This window comes from Amaranthus tricolor, chromosome 13, assembly GCF_026212465.1.
Source record: "Amaranthus tricolor cultivar Red isolate AtriRed21 chromosome 13, ASM2621246v1, whole genome shotgun sequence".
NCBI classification, from domain to species: Eukaryota; Viridiplantae; Streptophyta; class Magnoliopsida; order Caryophyllales; family Amaranthaceae; genus Amaranthus; species Amaranthus tricolor.
The window spans coordinates 11,971,224-11,994,895 of record NC_080059.1 but is presented as its reverse complement, the minus strand read 5'-3'; the positions used below and the strand labels follow the sequence as shown (position 1 = coordinate 11,994,895).

Genomic DNA, 23,672 nt, shown 5'->3' with positions numbered 1-23,672 from the left:
GTTTCTTAGTCAGATGGCCTAAGAACAAGGAACTTATAATATTCTCATAGATGTACTCTCTTTTATTGTCTCATTTGCCTTTTGCATTCTATCCAGTGTATTATTTTAATTCTAGTTATCTCTAATTATGTTTTATTTAAAATATAAAAAGCTAATAGAAGTATCAAACAAAAGTTACATTAAGAGAAATCAAACAAAATCTCAATTGACTATGTTTTAACTCAAAAATGACGTATGACATTTTGTCAATGAATTATTAGGTTCCGCTCAAAAAAACTTATAGATTAACAACAAAGCATAAAGAGTGATTAGTGAATACCGTTCAAAAGCAAATGAGACAATACTAGTAAATATGAGGGGTATTAATAGAATATTTAACTATATACTCCCTCTATTCCTTAAAGAAGTTATCATTTGCCATTTGAGGTTGTTTTTATTTATTATTCTCATAAAAAATCTTTTTATTTGTATCATAAATTTTGGACAAAAATAACATTGTTTATTATCAATTTAATATTTTAGTAATAATTCATAAATTTTGGTCTTTATATATGTTTTACTATTTTCATTTTAACATTTTTATAAATCTTATGATCCCACTTGTTTATCACTAACTTTATAACTATATATTTTTTTATTATGTGTGAACCTCATATTTTTTCTACTAGTTTTTTTTTTTAATATTTTTTACATATTTATGGTCTCATTATTTCTCTTTTAAATTTATTATTCAGTAAAATAATATAGCTATTGTTTAAAATATTTTATTTTTTTAATTTCTGTAAATATTTATGGTAGGAATTCAACTTCTTTAAAGAATGAATAAAAGTTATAGAAGGCTTTTCACATGTTTTAGGTCGGAAGTCCGAAGTGACAAAACATCAAGTGGAAGTGTGGGAGTAATCGCGTTGAGGAAGTAAAACAAAGCAGAACACGTATTCAATACATCCGCATAAAGCGATTGATTTGTACTCTTAAAAAAAAAAACAGAAATAAAAAGAGCGCGCTTCGGCATCTCCGCCTTTTCGCCGACTTCTCCCTGTTCCTTTTCGCTGCTTCTCGTTAATCTTACCCATCGACAATGTCGGCCATCTCCAACTTCACCACGGTGCGATGTGCCGAGTTGCCGGCGGTTTCTCACGAGAGAGCATCATCGTTTAGGTCTAATTGGTTCGGACTTCATTTGCCTACCAAGTCTGTCCAGGTACTATGCTTAAACATCCTTATTGTATTTGAGTAATTTCCCTTTCCAAATTTGAGTAATAAAAATTATAGTGTTTGATTTGTTGTTCATCGTACTGAAGTAGCTCGATATTTTGTTGATTTTATTACCGAAATCAGTGTATAATCTAGGGATTACTTCATTTGATTGATGAACTTAGGACCTATTTCGTACTGAAGTACTATGTTTAAACACAACTCCTTGACACAAAAACCAACTAAACATCACATCTGGCATACACAAGCCGCGCAAGCGCAAAAAGGCATGCGTTTGAAGAGCTTCTTGTATCACGCGACGCCTAGACTTATGGAGGTGTTTAATGTAACCACCCGGTCAAGACCTGTAACCAAAATGAGATAGTAAACACACAATATTAAGCAATTCGAGTCTACTCCTAATTCCCAAAGACTATTCCTTATTCGTTATTATTCAAAGCTATCCTAACTAATAAAACTGAAAGACTAATTAATAGTAAAATGTCGATAATGCGCTTGTACTCTTTGGCCCAATTCATAACATTACCGACCGCCTGAAGTTCCACCTTGCCCTCAAGGTGGATAAAAATTTGCTTGGCCGTCCACTGTTAGCAACAAGAACGAGGATAAATGTTTAGAAAAAAATTCCCCGGAATTAGCTGACTTGGGTAGGTTAAAAGAAAATTCAGTGTTACAGGCCAATAACATATTCATAAATAACTGACATTATACATATAATATAATATAATATAATATTCAACATAAAAGAAAATAAAAAATTAATATGGAAGTAGACGAACTTCTAGGAAAGAAAACTTTTTGTTTGTCCCTGGTGTATTTATATATAATTTTTATACTTCCTACAGAGTGAACTACTTCGGATGTCATGCTCATCAGCTAGGGTTGGTAATTGTTTGAATCTTCAAATGGCACTTGTGGATGAGAGGATTACACAGAATGTATATGTGGGCAAGCAGTTTGGAACATTGGTATAATGTTGCTTCCTCATCATTTATGTTAAAATTTCTGAAACTTATACGAAATTTATCTTTTCATATTGTGTACTTCTATTGACTAAAATAGGTAACATGTGTGCAGGCTTATGATCTTGTGCAGGGAGCTCTTGTAAGTCACCAGTTATCTTTGTTTTGGAAACAACTTCATTTCTAGCATATCATATCCTTTGTTACCTTCAAGTTTGAAATCTTTTGCTATGTGTGAAATCCAACTAAATGAAATGAGAACTAAGTGTTTCTTGGCTATTTACCAAACGCCAAAGGTCTATTGGCATACTTTAAGATGTGGGCATTTCCTTTGACATGAAATGAAATGTTGTCCTTTTTCGACCTTATAGCGTTTGTCTTGGCTTTATATAAATGGTATTTGCTAATCTGTATTGGCTTTATATAAAGGGTATTGGCGTATGTGTAATTGTTCTTTTTATTTTTCAAAATTCAAATTTTATTAAAATTCTGAAGAATCTATTTGCATTCTATGTTACTTGGACTCTTCATTTTGCTTCACGTACCCGTGTCTGATCCTTGATGCTCAGACATTAGTATGGCACTTAGACACTTCATTTTAGGCGTAAAATTGGATATTTAGATGTATCCGACACTTGGACACGTACCAGTATCCGGTATTCGACATCAGTACTCAAGTCCAAGTAACATAGTTTGTAGTATGAAAGTAGAGTTATTGCAGAAGTTATTCTTAACTATCATCAATATCTTTCCCGGGAAGGTTTGGAAATGAGACTTCATATGCTAGGCTAGGTTTACCGACAACGACAAAACCAGCTTCTAGACTGGTATTGCAATAATATCTTTACTTATTAGGGCACACTGGATACCTTGTAAATAGAAAGGGAAATTTATGGAGAAAAAAAGTAAGGGTGTTAGGCTATAAGCAAGGTTGGGATGTCAACAAATATTTACAAGGGTACTCTATCACCCCCTAATCAAGGGTAAATATTTAGTCTAGGGTATACTAGGGTAAATTTTAGCCTGCCAAAAAAATGACTTGCTCTTCTTTCTAGATTTCACAATCATCTTCCGGTTGTCGTCCTTCAGTGGCAATACGACGAAGTTTTTAACACTCATCAAATTTGTTCTTACCAATGAACAAACATACACATTAATATTTATTTCCCTTTGAATTATCAATTTATTTTTAATCAACCTATCCATTTCTTCAATGTTATCACTTTTTCCTTTATCTTGCGTTTGATTGAACCGAATTTTCATTTATTGATTATTTTTTATCACTTTGAGGGAGAAAATTAATCATCTAATATGGGGGCATCTTGACATCTCTAACTACTTTATTGGGTAGTTGATTTCTTAGAGTCTTTCTTTTAGTTTTTTGATAATGAAAAATTATATGAATGGGAAAAAAAACCAGACAAATTTGCAAATTAGGGATGAGAAGTCCCAAATGAGAATATCTAAAATCTACATTACAATTTTCCAATTACTCCTACAAAGATCATTATAAATAGCGTGCTCAAAAAGACCATTTGCTTTAGCCCATAGGAACGCTAAGAATTAAGCTTCTCCCGTACAATTTCCAATGGAAGGAAACGATCATTAAATATTCGTCTATTCCTCTCCATCCAATCAAACAGTCCAAAGAATTGCATAGCAACATCTCCACAACCATTTGAGCTCCCTCTGATTTTCAAAGCCCCAGTGATTGAAGAATAGAAAATCCCCAATGAAGCCCAATCTTTCTTGGAGCTACTCAATGATCTAAACTTATCATAAAAAGTCTGCCCCATAGTTCTTTTGTGAAGCTACAATGCAAAAAGAGATGATAATTATCCTCACCATCTACCAAGCACACTCTTCTTTTTATGGCGGCCATTGTTGAAGGGAGAGTTTTGGAAAATTGGAGATGTTGAAGAGAGCTGATTAAGGAGTTTGGGTTGGAATTAATTTGGGGACATAGTGTAAAAATCCGGTAACAGTAACAGAACGGCAATGCGGTGATGGGAGTGATGCGCTTATCATAACGTGTAAATGTCGGTCAAAACCATCGCTTGATAAGGCCAAAACATGGTTTCTTTACACCTTTGTAACGCGGGAAATGTTGATTTGTTGTTTTTGTAAACCTTCACAACGCGGACGATGTGATGTAACCTTGTTTTACACTATTTTTGGGATGCTGGGGCAAGAGAGAGAAAAGGGCATGACTCATGCCAAACTCGAAAAGTATTCTCTCTGATTAATCCACCCATATAATTTACCCCACTAAAATTTACTAATTTGTAAGCATGTTGCAGGCGTGTCCTTAAAAAAACTGCATATGCTACTTTGTAAAGACTTCTCTAGTGCTATGGCTTCAATACTCCATTAGATCTATTGGCGTTTATAGCTAGTCGTCTACAAATATATTTTTAAAAACAAGACAGCATGCACCTGTGCTATGAACTGGATGCTCAAAGAAGAGATTATGTGAAAGCAAATTGTATTGATTACTATAAAGCTCTCTTGGAAATACGGGTAAACTCAAACTTTTGAGAGACTGCTACCCCATTAATGATAAACTCAACAATGTAGAGCCAAAGAAAATAAACTTATTTCATCATCTCTCCTTTTTCTCTCTATTTCCTCTGATTATAACACTAACAATTGATTCTTCTACAAGCTCTCTATTCCTGTCTTGTTGAACATGCCTCCTGTTAGCTGATTTATCTCTATTTACCACTAGATGTAAAATACTGTTACTGACAACGTTATATTGTTATTCCCAATTTATTTCTCTTATATGGCTGATTTGTAGCAACCAAGTTATGGGCAGATTTATTTTATATATTTTAGCTGCAATCTGGATTTCTCCTGCCAGGCATTTCTGATCCTAGAACTTTCAAGTAGAAGCAAAATAGCATTCTTATCATTTGCCACAAACAGCACATGAAAAAAATAGTAAAACAAACACTGCAAATGGGATCACACTGAACTTTCCAATCAGTCTGTCTGCTATCAATAACCTGTGGTGTAAAACTGTCCAAGAACCTTCCACACTTGGAAAAATGTAATTTGGCAAGGTCAAAAATTTGATGTATATCAACTAATTTGTAAGGTTACGATTTAAAGAAGCATGTTTGTGGATATTGCAACTTTATTATCATGGGATCAACTCTTTTTGACATATCATTGATGTATCAAAGAAAATAAGTATCTTTCATATTCCTTCCTTTACTTTCCTTGGAATAATGGTGGGGTGAGGGGTCATCTGGAAACTGATATGTTGTTGATTTTGCCTGTTTAAGGTTGCCTCCCTCTAACACAAGAGTTTGATATAGATAGAGACATTGCAAGGGAAGAAATAAAACCTTAATGATTAGTCTTTGGTTTAGTTGTAAGTGCACAATGTGATATGCAAGAGCCAAGACAAAAGGTTTGCAAGCAGATTAGGGAGGAGATGCAGTAAAATATGGGTGTGTAAGGGAGATTAGGGACTAGGGAGGTGAGATTTAGGATTGGGGTAGGAGTTTAATGTTGCAGGTATGATCATAAGGTGGTGTTAGGTAAAAGAGACAAGTGAACTTCTTTTGGTGTGGGGTTGAGCGGAAAGAGTTGGGAAAAGAAGACTAGTCGTGAGTGTGTAAACCAAAAAAACTACTCTTCATATTGTTACAGCGTTAAGGCGAGGAAACATTGGTTTGTTGCTCCTTACTATTTTCTTACAAAATTTTGGCATTATTTTTGAATTTATTTTTCTGAAACCATTCGCTTTTGAAACACCATTCGTATAATGCTGCTTACCCTGATATGTCATTTTAAATGCTTAGTTTTTTAATCATGTTTTAGTAAGTTAAATAAACCAATATGGTGTGTTAGTCAGGGAGTGTATATCACCTCATAATCCCCCTCCCCCTACAACACCCCCACCTTGGCAGGTACCGCTTTTGTGTTATTGGGCCAATGTAAGCTAAAGTTGTACATGTTTACTTGTCATTTTAAGAGAAGGTCTCATACTACTTGTGTTTTCGTTATAACTGGTCAATTATTAGATGATATTGCAAGTGATATTTACCATCTACTATAATGGAGGACTGAAATTAGAAGTTCCAAGATTATTCCTTTGAAAATTAAACTTTCCATCTTTCTTGCTGCTTTCTCTTTTAGTCAATTCAAGATTATGTGCTCCTATAATTTAATTATCACTCTTCTTTATAGGTTATTCACAGGGCAAGTTATAGAATATGAGAGTAGCACTGTGTTCAAGTAATAAAAAAAAAATTCTTGGAAATCTAGTGTTATGACTCGTGTCTTGCTACTTCGTCATTTTCTTAAAAAGGGATTTAAAAACTAATGCTATGTGTACTTTTTTTTGATAATCAATGCTATATTGACTTAATAATAGTTTCTCAATCTATATTACCATCTCTTTCCCTTTCACTCTTCTTTTCCCGTTGCATGTTTTTCTTTAGCTCGAAAAATGACAAATAGAATGCAGCCGGGGAGCCTTTATTACTATTGCATTCATTTTTTTTCAACAGTTGAGACTTGAGGGTTTCCATTGCCACTACCTCACAGTAAATTCTTATGTCATTTGTACCTTTCTTTTATAAGAATTAGGTGCTTATTCTGGACATTGTACATTTGAATGTATTTGTTATGAAAAAACATTGCTGTGTGCCAATTCCCCTATGGCTGTGACCAAAATTTCAATTTCAGAGCATTATTGGGGGCTATGTAACAACCCGACTTACCGTTGACTGGGTAAACAGGGTCATCATTGGGTTCGTTTCCCAAGAAACTGAAATCACACTTCCAAAACTCAAGCAAAGGGGTCACAAGCTCTTCAATGTAACTAACTCAGCTAAATCCCAAAGCCAACATCTAACTATTACACAAGATAATCATACAATTCTCTACAAGTCCGATATAACCAGCACAGCCAAAACAAATTTACATTTATCCAAAATTCCTAATACAAATTTATAATTCCAAAGTACTCAGCTCAATTAACATCCTTGGAAACTCTATTCACCTCCGCTAATCCATTATTCCCGACTGGTTCCGATTTGTAGACAAGCTAAAAGATGGAAACAACAGGGAATCAGATTAAACTGAATGAGAAGTAACAATCCAAAACAACAAAACACAGTAATTCAAAACAATGGTTTAAAAGCAACATCAGTTCCCTATATCTATATGCGCACAGGGAGTCTAGTTTGAGAGGTGCCCCATAGCTCTAAGGCTATGTCGCTCTCGGGTGAAGCTAGTCAATATCTCAATGACAATTCGCTTCAAAAACAGGGAGCAGGGAACAATGTTCCTCAACTCCGTCAATGACCAGCTCGCAAGCCCGATCCATTGACCATATCATAAAATCAACATAAACATTCACAACATCATTTGTCTCAACAATTTCCAATCTCAAAAGAGCTTTAGTAAAAAGTTTATTTTCAAGAAAGTAGTCTGATCAAACCCTTTAAGGGACTGCTACTACTCACCAACAAGACGCTTCAAAGAGCCGTGATCGATTCGCGGCTAACAGCTAGAATGGTTCCTCGATGACGTCGTCTCCTGAAGCATAACAAACATAACATCACAACAAAGCGTTCGATACTACAAACTAGGTTCATATAGCTCATTGCATCTCCTCCTAAGACCGCATCTTAGCCAAGAGTTATGCTAGCATTCTAACCTTTAAAATCTCATAGCCGATTCAAGAATATCAATTACCCAATACTTTCTTATAAACAACCATGTTCCACCAATTTCGTAAATTCAATGTCCATCCATCTCACTTACATATCAAGATTCACAAGGATTTAAGGTTACACCAAGACCCTTAATCTATTAGAATGTGTTTGATTAAACACAAAGGTCATTATTCTTCCTACAATCAACAAGTCTCAACAGAATCTAATACTTCATCCAAAAATATTTAATTATCCAATTAACTTCCGTATCTCTTGATTCCAAATTAGGAATCCCGTAATGGTTTTAAGACACCTCTTACTAAAACAGGCATAACTCACTCATACGGAAACCAAATGAGACGATTTAAGTGGCTACGTGACCATTACTCAGAGCTCTACTATTCTTATTAAGACACTAAAACCCAGAAACAATTAAAACGATCCGAAAATAGCCAAAACAGAAGATTCATTATGGATTTTCAAGACAGCCTGCTAGTATTTCACTATTTTGAACATAACTCTCTCATATAAACTCATTTTGGAGCGATTCAAGTGCCCACGTGATCGCGACTCGAAGCTCTACAAATCTCATGAAGATACCAAAACCCCAAAACGACTCTAACTATTTCAAAAACAGCAACACAAATTTGGACAGAACGAACGGAACCCCATTGTCGATCTTTATGACAGTCTACTAGTATTTTGGACATAACTTTCTCATACGAACTCATCTCGGGGTGATTCAAGTGTCCACACGACCGCGAATCAAAGTTCTACAAATCTCAAGAAGACATAAGAACCCAAAAACAATTAGAACCATGCCCAAAATAGCCAAAACAGAAAGTTCAGTTTCGAAACTGAAATTTCAAAATCCACAATACCAAGTTTTATACTAGAAATCAAATAACCCAAATAACCAAACTACTAATTACTAATTAAACTCATATACTCTAATTAAATTCAAGTTGATGCTTAAATTTGATTTAAAAACCCCAAATCAATTTACAAAACCCTAACAGTTAAATTTGAAAACAAAACAACAAAAGAGGGAAAAGTGGTTACCAACAATAAAGGGAGGAGGAGAAGTGGTTGCTGTTGGTGGTGGAACTCGTGGCTGGGCTTGGTTGTGCCGCCGCTGTGGGTGAGGGGAGTGGGACGTGAGAGAAGAGGGAAGAGAGGGATTGAGAGTTTGAAGGTAAAAGATGATGAGGATGAAGAAAGAAATGGGGAAGGGGTGTGTCGGTTAAATGAGATAAGCATGGGTTCATTTTTAGCTTTGACCCATTAAATTCTATTAAAGTCGTCTCGTCGTAAGACAGTATTATATAAGACATGCTATAAGGGTATAATAAACGATTTACGAAATAAGTAAAATTTTGCATTTAGAAATTTACTTTTCAATACTTCATTTAAATTTATTTTTATAAAGATAAGATAGTAATCAATTAATAAAATATAATCAAATACACTTTTATCGAAGTATTCTTTATACGAATTTTATACATTAAATAAAATATACCTCTTTCTTGAAAATGTTAACAAATCAAATACTTGAGTCAATATTATCAAAATAATATTATTACTTGAATTAACTTACTTAATAACCCCAATCAGCTTAATAAACTTATAATTAAGCTTTATTAAATGTAGTCTATTTCAGGCTAAGTCTTCGAAGATGCTCCAAGATGTTTTGCATCTTGTTTCCGTAATCTTTGCATTCTCTGAAAGATATATGTTGAGCCGTTTTTTGTGACTGTACAACACATGCTTATGCTCCCAAACCCTAAAATTTCTGGTCATTTTTGTTATTTATAAGTTTCTATCAAGGTTGGAGCTGACATGCATTATTTTCAGGTCAGATGGAACTCTATTATGGATAAGTCAGTACCTGAACCGCCTACTGCAGTTTTGGTCCATGGCATTTTAGGTTGTCGAAAGAATTGGGGTATGTATACTGTCTTTGTTGCTAAGATAGGTGATGCTTCTAAATGTAATGGTGCTTTTACTGAGAATTTTAGATACTCCTTTCCCATCAGAAATGCATTAATTTGTGTATCTGTTTTGCTAACTTTGATACTCTTTCCTGGCTATCTTAATTCAAAATACATTTTGTGTAAATGTTGACATAGTGAAATTCTTTTTCATGTAGTGTATGTTTGTGTGTATCTTCTTAGCATGTAGCAACATTTATCTGGTAACAAAGCCCACCATTCAAATTTTATCCCATTCGGTGATGTTGGCTATGTCGGTTTGCTTTTTTTCATTGATTCTTATAAAATTTAAGAAGTGAAGTGTATACTCGTCGGTTTTGAAACTCTGGTTTGCTGTTATACACATGTTTTTGCTAGAGACCCAGACCTGGGTTCTTTGGTTAACTAATAGGCCAAATGAAACTTGAATGAAAATACAGGCGTCTGTCGAGGTCATATCTTTCTTTCATTCGTTATTGATGGTAGAGTGCACAAGTTCTTCCTGTTTCAAGGATCTTGAGTCTTGGTAGAAGTTTGCTTCTGTGCATTTTTCATAACTCACTCGTTAAGGCACTTACAATTTTGGCACTGTTTTCCTTGTAACTATCTTTCAAGGCTTTTATGGTCTATTTTTGTACCAAGTACTAACCAACATCAAAATTTAGCTTTCTGAAGTTCCATATCTTTTATTTGGTGTTCATTTACTCTACTATCTTAATTAACATTTGTGATTTTATTTGTACCTTGGATTTTGTGGAAGTTCTGATCTAATTTCTCATTGGTATTCTTGAATATTAGGATCCTTTGCTCGCAGGTTGGCCAAAAGTTTCCCAATGTGGCAGGTAATCTTCTTTTTCGTTTATCTTGGTTGATTGACTAGTTTGTACTCTGTATAAGGCCTTAAGGAGTGAGATCATATCTACACTATAATTTTAGAAAGTATTCTTATTTAATGCTGTGTTGCTTGTGCATCGAATTTCCGTTGGCGTACTGGTGTACGGCAGGTGCGACACGTGTATCAGTGTGGAAAATTTGTCCTTTACGGTAACATACCTTGGGTAAGACCATTTATGAAAGGAAACAAGCCAAAGAAAAACAAACTAAATAGTTAAGAAATATTTTTAACAAAATTAGGGAATTTGACTGCGAAGATGAGATGATTATGATGGTGCGAACTAAACTGTCATACCTGGCAGTCATTCTCGTCAGGATTTTACCAAAGATGTTTAAGGAAAGAGAGATTTAAAGGGTCAAAGACTGAAAGCGTTAAGAATTAGATATAATATAGTAAAACTTGTGCTGCTAATTTAAAATTATAAGGACTCTTAAATAAAATCAATTGAGTATATGAGAGGATTATTAGGTGGAGTTGTAATCCACTTTGAAGTTTTTATCCTTTCTGATCTACTTTTAAGTTTAGAATATTTTTTTTTGATTATAGCTATCAATTTTAGGCTTTTCATTTTTATAGCCTCCAACCTTTTTTTTGGCCATTTGCTGCCTGATCAGTTTAAAATACTTGTTATTGCTACTTGGCTGGACTCCCGTTGATTAAATCAAACTATCCAATTAAGTTGCAACCATTTGACTACTACCGATCAAGTTTTGGCCTTCCTTCCACGTCCAATTTAGTCAATACTACCAGCTGCTAAAATTTAGAGCTGTCCTTACTCCTTAGTGTTACTATGCTTCCTTAATGTAATCTTAATTTGTCACTTTTAACAAAGTGTAACATACCAGCTAATCAATTCAAAACAAAATCCCTCTTACATAAACAACTATTTATGAGCTAATGCTCGAATCAACTCTATATGAATTTTATATGAAACCAAATCACGATTACAAAAACGATTCTAAACAAGTAGTAAATGAATTAATAAAATTATAAAGTATAAACAATGAGAAAATAATAATGACTATTTTTTAAAATAGATTTAGTTGGAAAATTAGGTTTAAATGTGATTAGTGATAGTCAAATGGTAATTAGCAACTTAATCAGGTAACTAAGACTTAATTTACAGTCTGATGTAGTGACAGTATTTACAACAACTTCAAACGTATGGAGGCAGTTGTGACAAAAAAACGGTCGAAGTAAAAACCAAATGGCGTAAGTTGGTCGCTGGAATTGGCAAGAAATTCTGAAGTTTTTATCCTTTTTATTTTGTTTTTGTGCTTTTATCCACTTTTTTCTCCTTGAAGTCAAAAAAGTTAATTGTTTAATTTCAGATTATATTATAATGATTTTTTGGTATATTTGCTAATCATATCGTGTGGACCTTTTATCTATATGTCGTCTAGATGAGGTGATTCCTATTAATGATTAATTAGAAACTACCTCTTTGTTTTTTATAAGGATAAGATGTTTCCTATTAATGATCAATTAGAAACAACCTCTTTGTTTTTATAAGGATAAGGTTCCATACATTCAACCCAAACCCTGCGAGCCACTTAATGGCCTTGGGGTAATGGGATGTTATTTTTTTCATTTTTATTTCGCTCTAAACTATACACACACACGGGTGGATCTTGGAAGACAAAAGTCAAAACGAAGTACTATTGGATTTACATGTAATAGTTCTTTAACATTGCAATAAGTTTTATATTTTGCTTGTTCGTCTTATTCATTTTTCCTTTTGGAATATATTTTTAAATTGGTCATCCTTGTGGCTCATATGGTTGTACTTGTGCCTTAATTTAGGATGTTGGCCCCATAACCTGAAATTTTTAAAAAAAGGACGATACTTGGATCCACACGATCATCATAATTGTGTCTTGGAAACATAGTTTCATTGTCATGTTGAATATTGAATGTCTTATTCCTTGAGCTTGTAGATTGAGTCTTAGTTCAGGCAGGTACGTAAATAGAGAAGCTGGAAATTGTTGCTACAAAAAAATGAATGTATTTTTTTTGAGCATAAGGATGTGCGTACTGTGAGTTCAGGAAAAATATTCCAAATGAAAGAGTAACATTGCACTGCAAAATGCTTAAAGAATAATTCAATAGGATCGTGGGTGGTTGTTTTATTTATGGGGTGGGGGAGTTGGGGAAGAGGGAAATGGTCAAAAACTGACCTCGTAATAGTTTAGCCAGCTTATTCTTTTCTAAAATAGTTCAATAGATTTGGAAGTGTTGTTAGAATTAGAAGATTAATTCACCTTTTGATTGGATTAGTTTTGAAACTAGCTTCTGAACAAAGTTGCAACAGTATATAATCTATCTTTTGATGTCCAGTTCTACTGCTTTTGGAGGCTTGGTTAATTGACTATTTGAAGTTTTGAACTGCTGTTACACTTGACAAATTTAAGATTTTGGGCTTCCTTTCCAATTTTGTGAGCTTTTTTTTTGTCCATAACATTAAAGAATTTTATTTTCTTATGTTGGTGCAGTTTCTACTAGTAGATTTGCGATGCCATGGTGAGTCGGCATCAGTTAAGAAAGGATTGCCTCATACTGTTGCTGCTGCTGCTCGCGATGTTTTGAATTTGGTGGGTATAAATTTTGATAAGTATAAATTTGTGGGTATATATGGCGGTACTGCAACCGCATCATTCCTGTTAGGTCGTTACGCATCACCGTGTCCTTTACTGCAACTGTGACCGTTATTGCATTTTTTCGCCATGTTCCGAAATCATATTGGACTAGCCAACTCGGTTATAATTTTGAGATCTTCTTTGTGCAACTTTCCTTTTGCATTCACTAACATGCTCTATAGTTTACCAATTATCAATTCTTATTCATTAAAATGATTCATCAAATCATGCGTACTTGTAAATTTATCTATCATGTGTACTTGTTATTTATCTATCAAGGCTTAATCGGAAGCAACCTCTTTGTTATCACTTGCAAACAAGGGTAAGGTTGTGTATATCGGAACCCCAAACCTTGCCTAGGTGCGAGCCAATTGCATTGGGGTAATGTAATGTAATGGAATATTGTATTTATTATTGTCTCTTGTCTGTGTTTGGTCTCTTCCGGGTTTATTTTTTTGAATCAGTCATGTCACCTTATACTTCATGTACTTATATTTCTCATCATTAACCATTAATGCATATTTTTTTCCTTCTCCACTCACCATTTATGTACCCTTCATTTCATAATTTTAACTGCAAGCCAATAAAGAACCTTCCTCTTTTTCCACTTATAGGTTGCTCAGCTTCGAATTGTACCTCGAGTTTTAGTTGGTCACAGCTTTGGGGGAAAAGGTATTTACATTATTTGACTGCATGGAATTGTGTAATTAAAGTGGTGCTTGATGCCTACCTTATAATATTTGTATGATTAAGTTATTGATTTTTTTTGGAAAAGCTATGCAGTTGTATTGAGCATGGTGGAGCAAGCTGCAAAACCTCTAGCAAGACCTGTGAGGGTAAGGATGGAGTTCTCAGAAACTAATTGCTGTTCTTTGCTTACAACTCGCAAGTGAATATTGCATTGATTCTCCCCGGGCTGTTGTCTTTGACCTTAACCTCAACGTTTCTCTCTTGAATACTTTATATACTGTTTATTTGGAAATCTCACAATTTGTAATTTTATGTCGTGTAACTGTAGTGGAAAATCTGAATCTTATGACTTAATTGAAAATTTGAACTGTATTTAAATTCACCGTGCTTTCTATGTGCTCTCCCTTTTGCTTTCTCTCAGGTTTGGGTACTGGATGCTACTCCAGGAAAAGTAAGACCTGGTGGACACGGGGAGGATCACCCAGCAGAATTGATTTCTTTTCTCAAGAGAATGCCTGAAAAGGTTTGTTATTTTTGAAGTGAAATTGTTACCTCTTTCTATTCTGTGCTTCAGTTCATGTGAGCTAGTTAACAATGTACATCTACTTCGGTGGTTGTAAATCTGATTCATTGGAAGAAAAATTGGTACTCCCTAGTCCCATTAAGTGTAGGAATTTGTTTGATTGATACTTATGACAGAATAAAGGTTTATCCTTCTCTCCCTCCCTTTCCTAGCTATTGGTGCTTCTGTCTTTTGTGTAAGACCATGTAAGAATAGTGCAGCCTGGTCTAGTATTTCAGGAAGTTTCCCTTTTGAATTGATACAGATATGATTCTTAGTTCGGTGGAGCTTTTCAAACAAAATCCAACTTTTTTTTTGAAATGAAACAAAATCCAACTTCAGAACACTATGGAAACATGGACTTTTCTCAAACGAAAATTGTCAAATCAATTGAAAATCCCTATACTGAGACATTGAGACCAATACCCAATGAACAAAAAATTACCTTAGCTTTTGTATGTTTCAGTGATCAATGTGCTACGAATTACTTAAAAAGATAGTCTTATATCTAAAAATCTTATTGTTTTTTGAACTTTTTATTTATCGTGTTATTAAGGGTTCTAAAATGAATTCAAAGGTTTCACTCACCTAGGATTGAATTGGGAAGGGTTAGGATTGTAATTGTGGCTTTACTCATAATATTCTATGTTCAAAACCGGTTGGAGTTTTCTATTCTAAGGATCATTCAATTAGTCTGAGTCTTGATACACTGATTCAAACAATTATATCGTTTAAACCTTTGATTCAAGCAACATATTTATAAATCTAGACAGCTGATTACCTTATGCTATTTGTTTGGAGAGAAATCTAATATTGTTTGGTCATATGTCTAACTCAATATATACTGAAAGTATACATCTGTCCCCATGAGATTGCCTTGAATGTTTCCAAAAAGACCTCACAAAATGTCATTTTTAGGGGTAGTTCTAAAGAGGGAGAGGAGTATATAAAGGAATATTACTCTATTTATTCCTTCACGTAAATTTCGTGCAAGTAGCATGCTTGAGATACCCAACATATTATGAGCTTCCACGATAATGTTTTAAAGTTAGTCATTTTCTTTTGTAACTCTAATTCTTAAACCGACTTGAAGTCTACTATGAAATTTTCCTCCATTCTTGTTGGATCAGTTAACGCCTACTTCTGGTTGCAGTTGCTTGTTAAAATATTTTGTCATATGTTCTTATCTTAATAATACGTGAAATGAATAATATTTATTGACTCTTTTTCTGTTGTTGAGGAAGGTTCCGTCAAAGCAATATGTCATGGATGCCCTTGAGCAAGAAGGGTTCTCTAAAGATGTGGCACAGGTATCTTTCCACCTATGTTAACTTAATACGTTTTGTGCAAATTTAATATTCTCACTTCTTAATTTGTGTTTCTTGTTGGCATAATCCTCAAAAATCTTTTAATTTTTCCTACTTCTGTTTTTCATCGATACATTAGTTTGTTTAGTGAAGTTAATCTTCTTGTTCATGATATGATGTGGTATTAGCTATGCTACACAAATGGCTCTCTGGCGAGTCTATGTCATGTTTATTGTGGACCTCCAATGTTAGTATGTTACCTAAGTGAATAATATTTTCTCGGTAGTTAAGTAACAACAAATTTGATTTATGGTAGCATCACGTTTTCTATTTCACAAATGCTAAATTCCATGCACCGAACAAAATGAGGAGCGGAAGAAATAAAGCATTAAGGTGATACTTTTAATTTAATCCTTTGTAATCCGATGCTAAGCTTTACATGCAATAAGGTGATACTTTTATTTTAATCCTTTGTAATTCCTCGCACAAAAAACGCAAAAAGATGCAATTGTTAAGGTTGACTAAACTAGCGAGATGGCTCTTTTTGTTCCATTCAATAAAACCAATGATGCATCTCATGTCGTTACCTTAATCTTTGATATATTGTGAGGCTCCATGGATTTATCAAGAGCATTGTGTTATAGAGGGATCCTTAGTTCTTAATTTATTTGTGGATCACATTGGGATACTCGTCTATTGTTTAGCACCTCGAGTAATGCTCATATTGATGGGAAACTGAACTTCTATGGAACCATGACCACTATGCTCTATGCCACTGTAAGCATTGGTATGTCCATATGGGGGTACTATAAGTATTTAGTATTAGCTATGGAGTATATATTCTAGAAGAGAATTATTCTAGAGAAGGAAAAACTAGTATAAATAAGGATGAGGGTTAATGAAAAAGCCATCAGAATTATTCACTTTATGTTACTCTTTTGCTCATTTTGGGAGAGTTGCAAGCCTTTCGAATGCTTGTATCTATCCATTATTGTAGTTCGTATTAGCTATGGAGTATATATTCTAGAAGAGAATAATTCTAGAGAAGGAAAAACTAGTATAAATAAGGATGAGGGTTAATGAAAAAGCCATCAGAATTATTCACTTTATGTTACTCTTTTGCTCATTTTGGGAGAGTTGCAAGCCTTTCGAATGCTTGTATCTATCCATTATTGTAGTTCTTGAATTGGTTTTGTTCAATTTATGTTTACATTTCAATATACACTGCGGTTTTCATACAACTTCTCTATCATTAGCTATTATCATGCCTAAGCTCTAATATCTTGCTAGAATGGAGTTTCCAACTTCTTCAGAAGGATTTTTGTCTACAATTAATCACATTATGTAGTCATTGGTGGAGCTCCTTTTGAAGTTTGTATGGATTCAACCAGCGTTTTCAGAATGAAGATGAAGAATCCATGTAGACGACCATTGGAATTGATATATTTGTTCATGTAGCTGACCCTAATATTTTGGAATTAAGGCTAAGCATTGTTGTTGGCTCATACTAGTCATTCCTAGAAAAAATTGAGCTTAAAGCAAAGGATAGAGTTTTCACTATGAAGAAGCTGCATGATGATGTTGAATAAAAAAACATAAAAGGAAAAGTATGACGTAAAAGAACTAGAGATAACTCAAAATTTTGAAACTATGACTAATACCTCATGTATTAGTTCTAGAAAATTTTAAAGCTAAAATTGATATCGTGTTTTAATTTTTGGACAACAAAAAACTTAAAATGATACTGAATTGGCACTAAGCTACTAAGATCCACTTTCCATGTTTAAGAATGTGTAATTAATGAGGAGGTGGGGGTTAGAGAGAAATAGACAGCATGGTGGCACAGAAAGTAAGAGTTTTGTTTCAGTGTTCTGTGTTCTGTGTTCTGTGTTTGTGTGTACGTGTTTGTGTAGTTTAATGATATGATCATAATACCTCAGCTTCTTATGCAGTAATCAATATTGTTCTACACATTACCCTGGATCTCTCAGTGTTGAATCTTTTCTCAGACAGCAAGATTTCAGTAGAAATGAATTATTTAGTCTTATTTTGCACTTATATTCCCTACTTTTCTGCAAAATTGCTGGTCGATGTATCCATGCATGAAATGATCACAAAAGGCTTTCGTGAAATTCGAAGGACCAAATTTTGCATGTACTGTTAACTTAAGTATTCTTTAACTAAGTTTTTTGTATGTATTTTTTATTTTCCTTTCTATTGTCTTTTGTCATTAGTGGGTAGCAACTAATCTCCAACGTAGCAGCTCGGTTAACTCAGAATTATCCTTTTCATGGGCATTTGATCTTGAGGGAATTGCTGAAATGTATCACTCTTTTGAAGAAACAAACTTATGGTATGTGCAACCTATCTATTTGGAAAAACTCAGCTCTGTTGCATTTACCGTCCTGCCTGTAAACTTGGTAATTGAACATTCATAATTATTTGGATATTGTTCAACAATGTGAAAATCAAGTTCAGTACCTCCTGATTCTAGTTTAATAGAATTGTAAATTGAGCACGAAACTGAAACTGCTGATACCTATCTACTGCAGCATTGTTTTGAATCCAAATTGTCAGATGCAAAAAAGGGAAACTTACTTCATTGACGTGGTTCTATTACAGGAAAGTTGTCGAAGATGTTCCTCAAGGTGTGCATGTAAATTTTCTGAAAGCTGAGAGGAGCTTGCATAGGTGGGCTCTTGAGGATATTCAACGAATTCATGCTGCCGAGGAGGTTGCTGCTGACGAGGGAGCTGGTGTGCAAATGCATGTCCTTGAAGATGCGGGACACTGGGTGAGTTTATATGTTATTGAGCAACTTGGTTACCTGCAGACAATGTCAAGTGTTCCAAATTGCTGATTGCAGGTTAATTCTTAGATTAATCATATGACTTGTTCTATATGCTATGGTGGGGGATGGGAGGAGGAAGAAGTCTAGAATGGACTTGGTCCACACTAATATTAGTGTGGACCAACTCTTAGCACTTCACTTCACTCCAGTATTCCACTCCATTCTACTCCACTTTACTCTTATCCTCTTACACTCCACTTTACTTCATTCTTATACTCTTTACATTCTTACACTCTTACACTCCACTCCACTCTTAAAAATTTTAAAAATAATAAAAATTAAAAAAAGTTAAAACCACATGACCATTTTTCTTTCCAATTTATTTTTTTCAATTTTTTTTTCCAGTTACTTTGATGTAATAAAGGGCAACTTTTTCATACAAAAGAGTTGACATTGTGTCACGATTGGGGCCACCGTGATTGTAAACTTAAAAATCAATAATTATATTGTAACACAACAAATCAATTTCAAATTTATTGTCCATATGGTAGAATTCTAAACCAAACAATATAAAAATGCAAGTTTTACGTTAATTAGACCCTACAAGGACACCTTTTGTATATCATAAAGGGTATTTCTAGAGGGGTAACATTGAATCAAAATAGAGGTCACCTTCATTATAAACTTTAAAATAAATAACCACAAATCAATTTCAAAATTTGTTGTTAATATGATAAAATTTTAAACCAAACACAATAAATACAAGTTAATTACATTATAGGGGAAGAATAACAATCATAAAATATAGGGTAACTTTGTCTTACAACAAGGGTAACATTGAATCACAATAGGGTCACATTGATAATATAGAGTGAAGAGAGTGGAATACGAGTAATAAAACTTGGTCCAAACTATTTTAGTGTGGACCAAGTCTACACAAGAGTTTCTCTAGGAGAGTCTGAGCTTTAAATGATCATTTATTTATAGTTTTGGTTTGATTCTAATTATACATAGGAGGATTCGTAGGACATGAATATCAATGTTTGGAGGACAAATCTGTGGAGTGTTGCCCATAAATGTTTGATTTTAGACTTCGGGTTCAACAAGAAGATGATATATTTTGGATAAAACAAGTTTGATGCAAATGATCATATACTTTGACTTTTTGATGGAGTACATTTATCCTAGTTATAAGTATAACCCAGTGTACTGCTGCATGGAAATTATAATCTTAGTAAAGTTGGCTTGGATTCTGGAGAAGTATGAAATTTGTAAAGTGTTTCCATCTATGAGCGTGGCCTTTGTAGCTACATCAATTCCTCATAGGTTTTTGAATGTTCCAGCCTATCACTTTTTGAGAACAAGCTATTAGAAAAAGCCCCGACATTTTTCTGTTACTAGTGAAAAGAAAGGGGGAGAACAATGAAAAGGAGCAAAAAAAAGAGGATAGGAGCAATAGGATGGAGAAAGAAGGTTGACTACTTCAGGTCATGTTATGATTTCTTAGAGCCCTAAGCACTGTAGGAATTCGAATGAAAGCGTTTTAGCATTGGTCATCCTGCTATCACTTGTCCTTTTCTTTTTCAACTGTCTTCAAGTGTTCACAGAGCATTGTGGCATCTCCCATTGGACAACCTTTGTCTTTGTTCCTTAGGTACTAGGTTACGTTGCTATTTGCAGCTGTCCTAAAATTTCATATACTTTTTTACCCTTTTGATAACTTAACCGAAAACTTTCAAAGACTAGTGTAATGTGTCATTGTTGAGATTGATTTTATGATCCTTTTGGCAATAGCTACTTAATGATGATATGAGGAAAATATATACTCCCTTCGCTCCTTAATGAAGTTCCCATAAGGAATGTTTACGGAATTAAGAAAAATAGAATCTTATAGATAGTGAATGTATTATTTTATTGAATGATAAATTTGATGGAGAAAAAGTGGGGATCATAAATATTAAAAAATATTAAAAGAAAGTTAGTGGAAAAAATATGGGGTCTGCAACTAATTAAAAAATGTTTTTATAAAGTTAGTGGGAAACATAAAGGTACCATAAGGAATATAAAAATGTTAAAATGAAGTTAGTGGAAAATTTGACGGGGCCACAAACAAAATATTAAAATGAGGATGAGTAAGGTTATTTTTGTCCAAAATTTGTGATATAAATGGAAAGATTCTTTATGAGAACAACAAATAAAACACCCCTTTTGTCTAAAATTTGTGATATAAATGGAAAGATTTTTTATAAAAACAACAAATGAAACATTCCAAAATGAAAAGTGGAAACTTCTCTAAGTAATGGAGGGAGTATATATGTATAGTCATTCTTAAGATAAATCTCTCACCATCGTTAAAGATAATACTTGTCTACCTCTCAAAATTTCTATTTTGCTTTATAAATTTCTATTACCATCTGAAAGGTGGAACATTTAGGAATTGAATTTTGTGAAAGAAAAACACTTGTTTGGGCGGTGGAGTTCCATTACCTCGACATGAAGTGGGACTATGGCTAAAAAGTGACATACAAATTCATACTCGTTACCAATGTTTATTATCCACAAGAGGGCCTTTAGGCCTTGGGGTAATGCAAATCTAAAACATGATTTCGAATGAAATGTTGAACATCATTTAGGGGTGGCTACCTTAATTATGTTGCGAATCACTTAGTTGTCTATTTTTATCAAAATGGTTTTATCATCTCTAGAATTTAGGATATTAAGCATTTAGTAGTTTGATGAATGAGCCGCAAGCATAATGTTGAAATTCTAGATGATGACATGATGACGCTGGTCTTTGACTCTCGGATAATGGGTTTAGGTCTCATGTTAGTGATTCTGGAGGTGGAGTAACATCAGGCTGTCAATTCATTGTTTATACTCAGGATAATTGGGTAGCTCAAAAGCTGAGGAATGTGAAGACTCTGAATAGTGAAATCTTGAAATCAACACTGTTATTGAGAGATTTGGAAGGAAAGAAAAGGGAGGGATTTGGAGGGGTATGTTTTCCTTTGTTTGGATAGAGGGGTAAGAATTTGGGGGGTAGTAATTTGAGGAGATTTGAAGGGGTTTATTTTTTATTTTTCTTAATCATCAAATCTTTTCAATTTTGCAATTATTTGGAAGGAAAATGGTATATTGACCACCAAAATAATAAAAAATGAAAATGACTTTTATACTATGTTTGGATTGCAACTATAGAGAGAAAAGAAAGAAAAGGATGGGGGAGGGAGAGAAGGGAAGAGAAATGAAAGGGAAGAATCTCTTGTTTGTTTAGGATAATAGGGAAGGGAAGGGAAAGGAAAGGGACAAGAGTTTTCTTTTCAAATCTTTTTAATTCTGGAAATATTGATACCTTAACAAAAAACATTCATCTAATCCCTCTAAATTCCTTCCAATTTTGTTATCCAAACAAGGGATCCCTCGTGCCTCCAAATCCCTCTCCTTTCTTTTTCTCTATTTCTTTCCATCCAAACACACTTTTACTCTTATCATTTTGTTCTCCAATCTGGATGAAATTGTCATTTCTCTTCCATGATTTTTAAGTGCAAAAATTTAATCTTTTCCTTTTCTTTTCTCTTCCTTCCATTGCCCATCTAAACAAACAAATAAATTATCTCCTTTCATTTCTCTTTCCTTCCTTTCTTGTCCCTCCCTTTCCTTTCCACCTTAATGCTCTATCCAAACACAATGCAAAAGTTGGTCTAGGACTGACTTTTAATTTATTCAATATTTCCCTTACCTACTTGCGCTCCTTTCTCTATTTGCTACTCCCTTATTTCTAAATGTTGGCTTGGTCCTAGTTGACTTTTAAAAGCAAACATGGAAACACAAATTGCTTCTGAATTCACTAAACTTACTGCAAATTGCAAACAAAAACAATGAGTCTAGTGAGGTTTTATTTGATTCTTCTCGATGTATATGTTTCATAATTTCAACTTTTTAATGCTGTGCAACTAAAGATATTTATGGGTTAAAGTAATGCATTTGTGTAGTTACTAATTTGAACAAGAGGAAGTATATTGGATATCCTACAAACCTCAAATCTCTGTTTGTGTCGAGTTATTCTGCCCAGTTGTTTTATTTAGTTATAAGTGATGAGATAAATCCCTTAATGTCTTTGGTTATCTGCTGATAATTAATGGGTCAATTTTAGTTTCTGCTGATTTGAATGAATCTTTAGCTTGCTATAAACCTTTGATTTTTCAGTGTTTTTTGACAATATTTTGTGTATGTCAAATGTGTATTGTAGGAGGGTATTGTTCTTGAATGTTTTGTTTTATTATTTTCTCTTTATCTGTATTCAAATCTCTTGGTTTCTTTATTTTGACAGGTACAAGCTGATAACCCAGATGGACTCTTCAAAATTCTTTCTTCGTCATTTGAAGGATTTAGAACCTAACTTGGGAATACCCTTCAGTTTGTGATGTTCTTTTTTTTTTTTTGCTGCTCACTTCAATTTGCAGTTTTTAAGTTCACAGTTGCTCATTATGTGCATATAGCCTTGTAGAGAACTCTTTGATTCATGTAATCTAATATAATTAATTCTCTTAACATTGGTAAAATATCAGGCATAATGGTAGCATATAAAATGCCTCTTAAAGTGCTTGATATTCTTGTCAAACTGATCAAGATTTTTTAGTGGATGAATATAATTGGTTTAGATTCATATCCGTCATCTTAAATGTAATACATAGGGGATGTTCTGGAGGAAATGGTGAAAGTTTGGTCGACATCAAGGGGAAATCTCTGTGAAAACTTCCAGAAAAGTTGTAAAGGATAAACACTATTATTTAAAGACTTATTTTAATCAAATTATTGTAAGTATTACATAATGATGTTTGCTACATTTAAGGGCCGGTCAATTAGAAATGATTTTTTATGTAAGAATAATATTGCACAAGTTTCCTTTAAACTATCTGTGTGGAAACCATATAATTATATTAGATGATGAATTATGGAATTTCAA

At 33.8% G+C, this 23,672-nt stretch overlaps 1 protein-coding gene across 2 annotated transcripts; it reads left to right on the top strand.

The window, feature by feature from the left end:
• The first annotated feature begins 609 nt into the window (after nt 1-609).
• LOC130798027 (uncharacterized) lies at nt 610-23,667 on the top strand. Of its 2 annotated transcripts, none has more exons than XM_057660866.1 (13): nt 610-1,204; nt 2,064-2,186; nt 2,296-2,322; nt 9,710-9,800; nt 10,624-10,667; nt 13,213-13,311; nt 13,971-14,028; nt 14,140-14,192; nt 14,468-14,569; nt 15,853-15,918; nt 18,150-18,268; nt 18,538-18,709; nt 23,037-23,667. In XM_057660866.1, the coding sequence occupies exons 1-13, from the start codon at nt 1,082-1,084 to the stop codon at nt 23,103-23,105; spliced, it is 1,146 nt and encodes a 381-aa protein (XP_057516849.1). In that variant the 5' UTR covers nt 610-1,081; the 3' UTR covers nt 23,106-23,667. The 2 variants fall into 2 exon arrangements, with proteins under 2 accessions (XP_057516849.1, XP_057516850.1); XM_057660867.1 differs by having other exon boundaries at nt 890-1,204; nt 18,538-18,781.
• The last annotated feature ends 5 nt before the right edge of the window (nt 23,668-23,672 follow it).